The sequence below is a fragment of the Hydractinia symbiolongicarpus genome, chromosome 4 (assembly GCF_029227915.1).
Source record: "Hydractinia symbiolongicarpus strain clone_291-10 chromosome 4, HSymV2.1, whole genome shotgun sequence".
In the NCBI taxonomy this organism is placed as follows: domain Eukaryota; kingdom Metazoa; phylum Cnidaria; class Hydrozoa; order Anthoathecata; family Hydractiniidae; genus Hydractinia; species Hydractinia symbiolongicarpus.
The window spans coordinates 6150084-6162481 of record NC_079878.1 but is presented as its reverse complement, the minus strand read 5'-3'; the positions used below and the strand labels follow the sequence as shown (position 1 = coordinate 6162481).

The 12398-nt window shown below is 32.8% G+C and overlaps 1 protein-coding gene across 1 annotated transcript; it reads right to left on the bottom strand.

Moving 5' to 3' along the window:
- Positions 1 to 1372: 1372 nt before the first annotated feature.
- Positions 1373 to 8967, bottom strand: LOC130642187 (uncharacterized). Its single transcript, XM_057449273.1, has 9 exons — positions 8941 to 8967; positions 8703 to 8815; positions 8569 to 8601; positions 7675 to 7981; positions 6579 to 6774; positions 5937 to 6383; positions 3886 to 4008; positions 3282 to 3552; positions 1373 to 2528 (listed from the first exon to the last, which is right to left on the bottom strand). The coding sequence occupies exons 1-9, from the start codon at positions 8965 to 8967 to the stop codon at positions 2153 to 2155; spliced, it is 1893 nt and encodes a 630-aa protein (XP_057305256.1). The 3' UTR covers positions 1373 to 2152.
- Positions 8968 to 12398: the final 3431 nt, after the last annotated feature.

Here is a 12398-nt window from a genome sequence, read left to right as displayed (position 1 = left end):
GCTTAAAATAAAAATGAATAATACTGTCATACATGCAAAAGAGTGAATTGAAAATCTTTGTATCCTTTTACTTCGACGCATTTGCGTTCTTAATGCATCGTTAAAAAAAACAAAAATGTGCAAAATAACTTTGTCGGCAAGAAATAATATCAAAAGAATTTGCTACTGCTAAAATTAAAAATATTAGTCACCAAGGACTGAACTGAAAGTCAAAGAAAAATTAAAAAAAAACATCTTTATAGTTTTTTTGTTTGTTTAAGAATATATTTTTATAAAAGATTTTTTAAAATATCACACCTTTCAGGCATACTCATAATGATGGTGATACTTTCACACTTCCGAGGCTATAATTCCATATATCGTTTCTTAATTTCTCGTCGATTCGAGCGTTTCAATTTCTTTCAAGCCTTTTCAGTTTTTCTTATCGCGGTTTTCTTTTTTATTTAATGTATATAAAAAAATTTATTTTTTGAACACTTATTTATTCTTAATCTATAATTTTTTTCATTTTTATATTTCATTTTAGGGAGAAGAACAATTTTGTACAAAATTGAACCCAAATAAATGTTAATAATAATAATAATAATAATAATAATGAAAATTCAGAAGGTTGTCCTTTTTAATTTTTTTATTCGTTTAACATTTTTCTGTGACTTGCAGAAACAGAACAGAACGGCATACATTTTTAGAAATGAAAGTCTTCTTTTCAGATGGCCATTTCTTTTCGGAAAGGAAATAAAATTTACTTTTAAAAGTTATACTCAAGAGGATGATACGTGCTAAAACATTCACTCTTAACTCTTTTCAATTTAATGTGTGAAAAACCGATCAGAAAAAAAATTAGTTATTTGGATAAAGTCAATATTCCCCTTCGAAAAATAAATAAATAGTTGCACCATTGGGAAGATGCGTTAGTATAAATGGCTAATAAAAAAATCAATTTTTTGATACAATAAAGGTATACCGTCACCTTAACAAGGCTAATTTAAATGCCTTTACATTTTTGTCGAATATCTACAAGTCCTACACTGTTTTGTGCAATGTAAGTTCAGAAGGAATAAATTATGCCCGACTTATAACAAGTCGCGTTATTAATAAAACTTGTAAAAAGAAATTGTAAAATTCACCTTATCGATCCCACAACTTCAGGATATATAATAAGCTGATACTGCATGACCATTTGGTGAAAATCATTTTTTTTCACTTAGTACAAAGTAATACTGCACGAGGCGCAGCCAAGCTGAATATTGTCTTAAGGGATAGAGTATTTTTTCAGAAAAAAAAAATGGTTTTGTAGATGTTTCCAAAATTTTCGCCTAATCTTAAACAACTTTTATTTTTATTAATACTAGAGCAATTTAAACATAAAATTGATTACTTTAATTCAGGAATTATTTTACAAACTTTCCTTACGGGTATGTCATAAAAGTGATAGCTATGCTAAATGTGTGTATTCTTACAAACAACACCACATAATTAGGTGAATAAACATTGCAAAAATCTATACTCATTTAGTAAATAAATGTTTTTATTAAGTATAAAGCGAAACGAAGTGAAATGAAAAATGACTAAAATGTTTATTAAATGGTGTATGAAAATAAAAGAAAAATATATGTTGCAAAAATCACTCCTTACTTACATGATCAAGGTCTCTGAAAATATGGAGAATGAAAGGGAAATTTTATGCAAATACTCTAAGGCACGAAATAATCATCCTCTCTTTCCCAAATCAAAATTTTAATTTCTTTTCAACAACCTTGCTTGCCTATTCCAGCCTTTATTTATTAATTTATTCAGTTAAGCGAAGCATTCAACTTGTTTACTGATTCTTTCCTTCGGACAATTTCGATATACTGAGACTGAATAAAAACAAAATTGCATTGCAATTTAACTGTCACTTAACTGAAAAAACTTAACCATAAAGGCTTTCCTTAAAATATCCACCCCACACCTTGTTTATGTTCGCCTCCTATGTTCCTTTAGCACAGTAAAAACTCTTTAATTGACAAAATCTCAAAAATGTGGCCAAGTCTTCCGCCACGTCACACTATAAATGTAAAATATTATTGTAATACAAATTTTTTTTATTTAGTTTTAGCATAGGTTTCCCACTTAGTCTTCTACCAGCCTCTTTCAATCCTATATGGAATATTTAGTACACCAACATGTCTTGTCCTGCGTCACAAGCACCACCGCAAAGTGGACCACGATCCTTATATTTATAGTTGCACGAGCAACAAAAATTTGCATGCTCCATTGGCATGTCATCTACTTCACCGGATTCGATAAATTGAGGAATCCATCCAGTTGAACCACAATAACAACAATTGACTCGTAGACATCTTGTGTATTCTAACCACTGATCAGCTATGTATTCCTTCGGCGATTGCAATATTTCAGCGAGTAATCGCTCTTTTCTGATAATATCGCTTCCGGTTAACGAGCCAGCAAATAAGCATGCATTCGGAAGCCAATAATTAGGACATCTTTGTTGTTCGAAATAATGCTTTAAAAGATTCAGCATTTCCCTGAGTGTATAAAAAATGGAAAAAAATCAACATTAAAATAATCGCTGTCTATCTGCCTACATGTATATGTACCGCGGTCATATCCCTGTGGTATTTACCACGCATAACAACTAGTCTTTAATTACTGTTTTTAGTTTCCTTTACGTTTGATAATAAATAATCATTACATTCTACACAACAGAGGCAAGAAAAAGGCAGTTATCTCCTTAAGTCGTCAAGCCAACAAAAGGTATTTATGTAGCATTAGAAAATTTTCCAGATTAATTTGTTACCATACCGGGATTAATTTTCGCTAAAATTACCTTTTCTCGAATTTCGTGATTTTTTTTCAATTCGCTATTCGGGAAATTCAGGAATATTATTTCCTGCGAAATTTGGAATTGTTCGATTTACAGTAATTTTTTTTTCTTCTTACTTACCTAGAACTACATATGTGAATCACAACTTCAGCAGTAATAATTTTATGTCTACTACATAAAAGTTCTTGAAAAAAGATAAAAATTGAGAAACAAAATGTCATATAATTCGTTTTTCGCGAAAAATAATTTGTTTCGCTAAATTTATTTCTCGCTAAATTCATTTCTCGCAAGCTTGCCAACTTCGTGAAAATTAAACTACGTTTCCAGCAAATTTCTCCCGAAAATTAGTTCACGCGAAAATTAAGTCCTTTGTGGCGACACGATGTTTTAGTGTACTTGCTATTTGAAACTGAATATTTGTAACATATGTAATCAAATCTTCGATAATCCTTACACTAGTACTTCTGCAGTGATTTCTTCGTTATTTCCTTCCCAGAATTCAATCCCTTTCTCTTCCACCACTGAAAGCAAAATGCACTTTAGCACATAACTTCCCATTGGTCGTCCTTTTCGATTCAAATGGCGTTTATTTATAGCTTTGAAAGCAAGGTATGCTGTTCGTGCCTGATGCGGTATGTGATCAGACAAAATAATTTCAGCTTGACTGAATGAATATCTCCATTCCAAACCTGGACTTCTTCCATATGTTGTATACTCTGCTTGTTCTATGAATAATATAAAGTCTTTTGTTTAAGTTGCATGGATTATAATGGTTATTAAAGCCCTTAGGCAAGGGCTTACAAAAAATGTTACTTAAAAAATCTCTTTTTGTGTCAGTTTATATGTTACGTAGACTTTTGTTCAGATATACAAGTCTCTACTGTGTTATGCAAAGACACTTTAATTATATTTTGTTTTGGTTGAAGTTTTTAAATTTTAGACGTAGAATCGAATATCGAGTGCTTATTGAGCAATTTTTAAGAGTACTTAGTAAATCATTTTTAAGATAATTCTCTATCAGCTTTAACTTCAGGAATGCTTTACTACATTCTACTCACCTAATGTTAGCTTCACCAGCTCGTTGGTCGATTGCTTCGGTACAACATGAATGCCTAATCGGCGAATTGTATTAACAGCTTCCTGAGGAGGCCAATTCCGTCTTCGATTGTTGTCGAAGAAGCCTAAATGTTGCGTAAAAGAACATTTTGTGGGAGTGTCAAAAATTCAGTAAATTCCTTTTATTTTGAATACTCGTCATCTCGAACGTCCACAGGCTTTGATTTAGACTATTTCAACCCTATCGTGTGACGTAGTAGAAAAAATGAGCCAAATTGTACGCTGCAGTGTACGAGAAAAAATTTCCGAAATAAGCCCCAGGGTTTTCAAATTATATCCAAAATACTGGCAACAAAATTCTACTTATTGGCGTGCTTCGCCTTATCTACTATATCACATACCTTACAACGCGAATTCAATCAACCGATGATGGGCTAACCTATTTTATGTAAGACTGCAAACATATACTTTCTAGGACACAAACCCTCTTAAGGTTGTTTCTAGGTATTACTATATTATGTTCTTCGATAAGTGTTCGACCGTAGCGCTATACTTTATAGCACACAAACCCTGTCAGGGCTGTTTCTAGACAGTTCTTTCGTAAGGGTTTGACCGTAGAACTAGACTTTATAGAACGCAAACCGTGTCAGGGTTGTTTCTAGGTATTGATAAAGATTATAGGCGTTTGGTATAAATATCGGTGGCACATGTTCAGAAGGATATTGTTATTCTCAACATGGCTTGCAACAGCTCATAAGCCAGGTATTCTGATGGGATATATGAAATATATGCCGAATTGCTAGAGGAAATTAAATGTAATTCTATGTTACCATTTCCTGACATGCTACAAAAACAAGTTGATTTTTGTTTAATTCAAAGAAATTAACCTGCAGATTACTATCTTCATGTCTATGTAAAAACATCTATGCACAAAAGCTTTAAGGTGAGCTTTTTTTGTTAACCCTTTTTGTTTCTATAATAGCTAAGCTATGTGTTTCTTCTTATTTGTTACTATGGCTAGAATGTTTATAAACCTAACTATTAAAAAAGTGCAAAATATTGGACCGAGAAGAGCAGTTTTCAGTCAATTTTGTGAGGAATTGTGGTTTCAGGTTGCTACATTTTTTGTTTAGCTAATTTCTAGCGTTTATCTTATAACTACAGTCTGGTAAAAATACACTCTTCGTTTTTCCTTTTTTGATATTTTTGATGAGAGCAGGGAAGAGATATAGGTGGTATCCTTTGTACTTATAACCACCGCCCACAAGATTTATTAAATTTCGTTAACAAAAAATTGTAAAAAGTTGACATTTTAAGTAGGCATCAAGCTAAACATTTTCGATTAGTTTTTTATTCTTCTATAGCGAATGGGTTAAGCCAATTATTTGTTTTTGTTAGCTTTATAAGCTTTTTAGTGATTTCTTTTCTTAAAATAAAATTGACTTTAGTTATCAAAAAAGTTTAATTCGCCTAACATGTTGATTAAAAAGTTGGTTAAGATTTTTTAATATCCTGATTGGTTTAAATTCTCGCAAAATGAAGATGATTGGTTTAAGAAACAATGACATTGTGGATCAATGATTAATGTAATAAACAAATGCGCGTGTTTTTTGATCGCTGATTTTGCATGACTTGCACCTTTCAAAAATGTGTTTTTTTATTTTTTAGGTACAGCAACGTGAAAGAGGCTGAAGAAACTTAACTCTGCTGAGAAAGATGTATTACTCAGACTTGAATAAAACTTAACCTCTATTACGGCTTGATATTTTCCCTTGTGTCACAACCTTGTTGAGAAAAACAACTTTCGGATTAGTGTGCGTAAAACTCGTTTTAGTAACAACAGCTTTTGAAGCTATGGCGTAAAACACACCAGGACTCCAGTATTTTTTTATGCTCAACGCTCTGACAAAGTAAAAAATTTGCTAGATCCGCGCCTGTCCCCCAATCCGAAACAAGTATTTGCGTCTCGTTTTTGGCACATAACACAGGGTTATCCCAGTGTATACGAATTATTTCATATCTTTCTTACTGCTTTTAGGAATAAATAGCATACCCATTGCCTCTGATGGCCAGTACGAACAATGAAGTGCCAGTGTAAAATCAGCATGAAACAGTAACCTTTCTCTTACTTCTGAACTGCACGTACACCCACAGAACATTAATTTATTCTTTGTCAAAGTACCGACTTTTAACGTCATCGCCGGACCCGATCGTTCCAACGTCACTCTTGTGTCTTTTCCTAACGCGCAATACCGTTGTTCAACTGCTGAAGTAATTTCCTTTGAATTACTTAAAACATGAGAGATAACTTCGTGAATATTTGTACTGGATAATAAACTGCACCCTTCACCGTCAATATGCCGCCGCAAACAATGTTTCTCCCATTGCAAAAGATATTTATCTTCCAACTTTAACCAAAGGTATCCCTCAGAATGCTCTTTTGGTGCACGTAGGGCACGAAACACTGGTGACGGGGATTCACCGGACACTCCATTTTCACCTAGAGATAAGAAAAATTACTACAAAAAGTACAAGCGATGTCTTAAGTCTTGAAAATCTGTCATGAAAAGTTAACACTAAGTCCTCTAATTATTCCTGCCTAGTTTAATTTAGTTTGCCGTACATTTGAATATTTGGTGTAACTATTTAAAGCTAAATATGGGTATAGTATGTGTAGCATATATGAGGTGCATACCCACGATTACTGCATCAGGAACAAGCATGATGTCATAATCAGAAGCCAATACACTTGAAGACGGCAACAGTTTCCCAAATCTCTCTCTCAAACTACCAGATGGTAAGAAAGTGAAAAAGAAGCTTGGAAGTTGCGTAGTCAGCGTTTCTAAGATGGCAATCATGAATTTGTTTTTTCTCACAGATGTTATAAGGTCCTGCAATAAGGAAAAAATAGACGATGGTTTAGACAATTTATTAGGTGTTTTGTAGTGTTAAATTGACTTTTTGGTTAGTTATAATATAACTTTGTTGACAAGCTACGTAAATACCTGTTCAGTAAAAAATATTGGCATAAAAAAGATCGGCAAATTTTTTAAGTGGGCAATAATATTAGTCACTTCCACAGAAAATTTAAGCATTTTGCGAAATAGAAAACTTTTGTCGAGCAAATCTGTATAACACTTATATACATAGTAAAAATAAAGGTTAAAAATTAGTTGGTACAAAATGTAAATCATTGAAACAAGGTTTGGTATCTTTTTATCAATTTTCTTTAAGGATAAGGTATTTTGTTACTTCTTTAACAACTCATATAAACGTGGAGCTATTTTGATCACTAACATATTGCAAGCGTGGACGTGAACTGGGAGCTGCAGACAAACCCACAACACTACGTTCGACAATATATAAATGTCGCACGCCGATAACACGTATGGTTGCAGGTATAAGTAGATGATTGTTTCTCATGGCACATCCGTGTGTGCATTCTCTACTGTGAATGGCTAACCATGGAGCTAATCCCACTTGTTTCCGAGCAATATGATACCGATGCATGAAGTAGCTCTACTTTTGCATAACTATACTGTTGATACTCGCCCGTCACGATTAGAAGTTTGAAAGGATGTGCTATGACAAACTATTATCTACGATTTGGGGAGGTTAGCGCACTTTTTAAATTCTTTTCTCTCTTTAATTATATGTAATTCTGTGTAATTCGCAGTATCTTTTAACGACTACACTCTTCTTATTTTAACAGTATTTAACATGGAAAAACACTTCAATTTTGTGAACACATATTGTTTAATAATATAAATGCAAAAGTGCTTGCCACAAACCTGTGAAGACATTAACGGATCTTCTTCATATCGCAACATAGCTTGGTAAAGTGTTAAAGGTGAAACGCAATCACATCGACAGCAACACTGTTGGAAACATGATCGCCATATTCCTAAAAACTTTCCTCTTCCTTTCAGACTGCAACATGGATAGAACATGAAACCAATACAACCGAACGGGAAGAAGAATATGATAAAACATATACCCAAGATGCATGCACCAAGCATGGAGAAAAGGCCACCTGATGCTCTTGACTCCCCTTCAGGGTAAGATATTAAGGGTTGAGGTGCGGATGATTTGGTAAGGCTATAAGAAGAAGAAAATGAAAAATGTGAATTTAAACTACATATCATCACATGGTTGTTTTTTCCCTACTTTGATTGACTAATCCACACAAAATATATGTTATATGTTTGCTTTTTAACGTGAAACAAATACAATTTCTACTTTTATTTAATACTCTAGTACAAAAAGCTTATATTTTTTCTCTCAATGGCTGAGATAGCATGCTATAAAGCTAATATTTATTTCAGATGGGTTTGGTAAAATCGTTTTTTTCTTGAAAAATGAGAAACGGGAAATTTATTTCAAAGTTTTCTGCTCAAATAAAAGATATTGTTTATGAAACGGATATCAACATCCAAAGTTCACATGTAGTTATTAGTGGCAATATGCACTCCACCGCTGTGTATCATTAGTTCACCTGCAACTTCTCAGACATTTGGAACACGTTGCAGAAGAGTATGCCTTATAGAAATATCAAACTGAGATTTTAGGTTAAAACAATAGGTCTATTTTTTAAAAAAAAAAGTTAAATAAGAATAATGACCAATCTTGTTGGAATTTTAATACTTTTTATAAAAAGACGTTTAAAAGGAATTTTTATAACTCACAGTGGTTGTTGTGTCACCACATCCATTTCCAATCTAAACAAAAAACAAGAAAAAAGAAAAGTGTTGAACACGTTTTCTTGCTGGTGCGGGTCCCGTATATATTCGGGATAGCAACGATCGTTTTACAGGCTCGCCCAGCTCCGTCACAAGCAATTTCAACAAACTGGTTTTGGTCAGATCTAGTAGTAAGACCGAAACGTTGCCCCCCTCCCCCGGTGGGAGGCGACGGACGCCTAGACTCAAATTTCTAGACGCCGAAATTGATTGAACATTAAACCAAAATTGAACATCTAGTTCATTTTTGTTCTTGAGTTATGGCCAATTGAAGTTGGAATAGATGTTGTGTTAAAATTGGCCCTTTGATTAACAGACCGCACCAAAGCTTGGCAAAGGCTCCATGTCGATTAAATTTGTATACTTTACAGCCTAAAGGATTCCTTGATTCTTGTGTGTTGCCAACTACTTAAAAAGATCAAAATGAAGTTTCCCTTCTTAATTAGTTAGGCTAATACGCAAATAAACGTTAAAGGAAATTCTCAGAAGCTACTTTTTGTTAACAATTCATGTTGTTTTCTCTTTTTCTTTTTATTTACTCGCCTTAGACTGAATGTTGCTTGATAGTTGATTCGTTTTCGAATGATTTGATCCTTATGGTGCTTATAAAACACTGTTTTTTAAAAAAGCGTATATTTATAGGCACAGTGCTTGGTAAAATTTAAATAAGAAATCCCTACACTTATTTTTCCATATCGATCTGAGAAATAGATTGAAGTACAGTAAAGTCGCGCTATCTCGAAGAAAAACTTTCGCCCATCTGCATGTACGGTCTCGTCAACTGAAATCTGTCACGCTATCCCGAAATAATTATAGTTCCTTTGGACAATTTACAACTTTGTATAAAATATCGCTGATAGAAACTAATTTTGTTTTTGTTCCAACGCTATAACACTTTCGACTTTTCGAGCAACTTAGAGAATGTTTTGTGTATCTTTTATTATCCAGATGTCAAAACGAAGCTTGCTGTAAAAAACATTCAATGAAAGAAATAGAGAAAGGGATTTTAAATAAAGATATCCTTTATTCAGTCCCGCCAAGTACAATTTTGACTTAAAAATGAAGAAAAGTATTTGAAAGCTTTGGAAAACAACTTTTCCAGCAAAAAGCAAAAATTAAGAGAGAGTAATTTTAATAAACTCGACAGTGTGGTGCTCCGGGTCTCTTTGTCAAATCGAGGTCAAAAGATTCCAGAAGACGGCAACTTGCTAGAAGAGAGAGCTGGAATGTATTCCCAACGAGTTGGGTAATAGCAGTTTTCATGCATCGCCTGGTTAGCTAGCCTTGTAAAAAAAGATGAAAATTGTACATATTTCTGTGAAAAGAATATATTTCTAACACTTCTAATATTTTAATGTTTCCCGTGCCGATTGATAATGATGACGAAGATTTGGCAGCACTAAGCAACAGAGATGTTGACAATTCCTTACAAATATTGAAAAAAAATTCTGTTTAAGCAAAAAAGAGGTGATCAAATGCTAACATTTTTTTCACTCCACTCAGAGTTCGAGATAGCAGGACTCCACTGTATACGTTATCAGACGAAAAAAAGGTCGGACAAATGTGACTAACTTTTTGGAAGTGACTAAAATTTTATTCTTAAAGCCGGTCTTCTGAGAGCTGTTAGGCTGTGAAATTTTATATATACAATGACAAAAAGTGATAGTGGAAGTACAGAAAATAAAAAACTACAACAACATATCTTACGAGCGATTAAAACTGTTTTTCGAAATAAACTTTTATATATTACAGTTACACATAACATATAAAATAATGACGATGAGTTTAGTTTTATGTCCTAAAAGGGATTTTCTACTCTTTCGAAAACATTTTGTGCATCGTTGATTGCTTCACAGATATAAGCTTCGTCACAATCTTTGACTATGATCACTTTTTCGTTTTGCATGTGATTATACAAATTTACGATCCAACCAAATATGACCTTTTAAGTAAATATTACTATATTACTTGGAGAGGATAGTTAAAAAATGTCTTTAAAATACGCTTTTAAACGGCTCGTTAATAAAAAAAACAGACGAACCATACACCGAGTGACAATGAGTGACAACGAGTGAAAACAAGCCATACAACGAGTGACAATGAGAGACGACAAGTGGCAACAACCCATACAACGAGTGACAATGAAAGGCGACAAGTGACAACGAGTGACCAAGTGTAAACCAAGCTCAAAATATGTATAAGCTTTTCTTGCTAATTCAAAATTCGAAATTGATTTTTGAAGAATAAAAAGTGTTGATCGTGCTGTTATAAAAAAAAAATTGCAAGGAAACTAAGAGTGAGTAGAAATGTGAAGAAGAAAGAAAAGTTGAGAGTAACTAAACTGAAAAGTTTAATATTAAATTGGCAAGTAATTCTTTAAAATATTTAATAAAAAAATAAAAGGAAAAGGGTATGGGAAAAGTAGAATCATTGTCAAATCAGATTTAAACGACACTCTCAGTATGGTAATGTAATCATTATGCAGTTTTTACACCAGCCTCTAAGAAACGTATTTTTGATTCTTTTAAGTAAGGCGACTCCAAATTATTTAGTTGTTCTACGGTCGAAGCAGATAGTAACTTATGGTTGATCGGTATGTATAGTCAGAACAGGAAAAAATAAATTAAGGGTTATTGTAATTTTGATGCTGTTCTTTTATAATTTCAAGATACATACCTTGTTTTGTGTTTCTATATGGCTATTATGTGAAATATTTCTTTCTTCTCAACACGTTACGAAAAGCTTTTACAACTAAAACAATTGATTTCTTATAAAGAACGTACAAAGGTCTGTGTCATCTTCCCATTTTGAACTTGTAAAGCTTTTATCAAACGCTAGAATTGTCAATGCAAGTGCATGAAACAAAATAATCTTGTATTATACAATACATTTTGTCTTACTATATTCCACAACTACAACACAAAAAAGTTATTTAAAAATCAAAATTGTGCAACATGATTGGTTAATAATTATTTTATTTTTTCACAGACTTTCAAGTGTGTTTGGTTTTAGCATGCGAATGTGAGAACGTGTCTATTTTTCTGGTATTCGTTTGCATCTAAGTTATCGTATGAGAGAAGGTTTTCATTTTAAATAATTCTAATACTTTTGAAACATTTAATGATTGGACAATATAGATGTTTAGCGTGACGTTTTTAGCATTCTTATGTATAAACAGCATCATACATACAAAGAAGTGCGTCCCCGAAACAATTTTTATTTCCTGGGTCAAAACGTTTTCTTTACCAAAAAAGGTAAATCGTAAATAATTTCTATAAAAGACAGTTTCCTCTAACTAGTTTTTTCTTTTTGCAATCCACTCTATTTACACAAATATTAATAAAATAAAAAACGTTTACCCGTCACCATGATAAGCCATGTTGCGAGCTGCTTGTAAATGAACTTGTTAGTTCGCTTTTTGAGTTCTTGTGCATAAATAAGTTGATTTAAAACAATAAAGTAAAAGAATTCCTAGAAAAACTTGAATTTATACGTGGGAAAGTAATTTTGGTACCTTAGATAGATCATAAGAAATTATTTATGCCATTATGATGCTCTCGAAATGAATATAATAAATTTATTTTATTACAAAATACTTCAGACATTTTCATGCATAAATAGCACACAGTATGTTGTCCTCTGTGATAATAGGTCCTATTTTAATGCGTGTCATTCTCATTTATGCTTTACCCGCGGATAAAATTCATCTAAAGGAGAAAAATGCCCTGGAAATGAGGTTGGGGTTAAAATCCACTAATATGGCTATTACTTAAATC

Bases quoted from the DNA above. Each gene is read 5' to 3' on its own strand.
- LOC130642187 (XM_057449273.1), bottom strand. From the start codon at position 8,967: ATGGAGCCTTTGCCAAGCTTTGGTGCG. The intron at 7,982-8,568 runs GTGAGTTATAAA...TTCTTCTTATAG, and splicing joins GTGGTGACACAACAACCACT to CCTTACCAAATCATCCGCAC. The intron at 2,529-3,281 runs GTAAGGATTATC...TTATACACTCAG, and splicing joins ATCACTGCAGAAGTACTAGT to GGAAATGCTGAATCTTTTAA.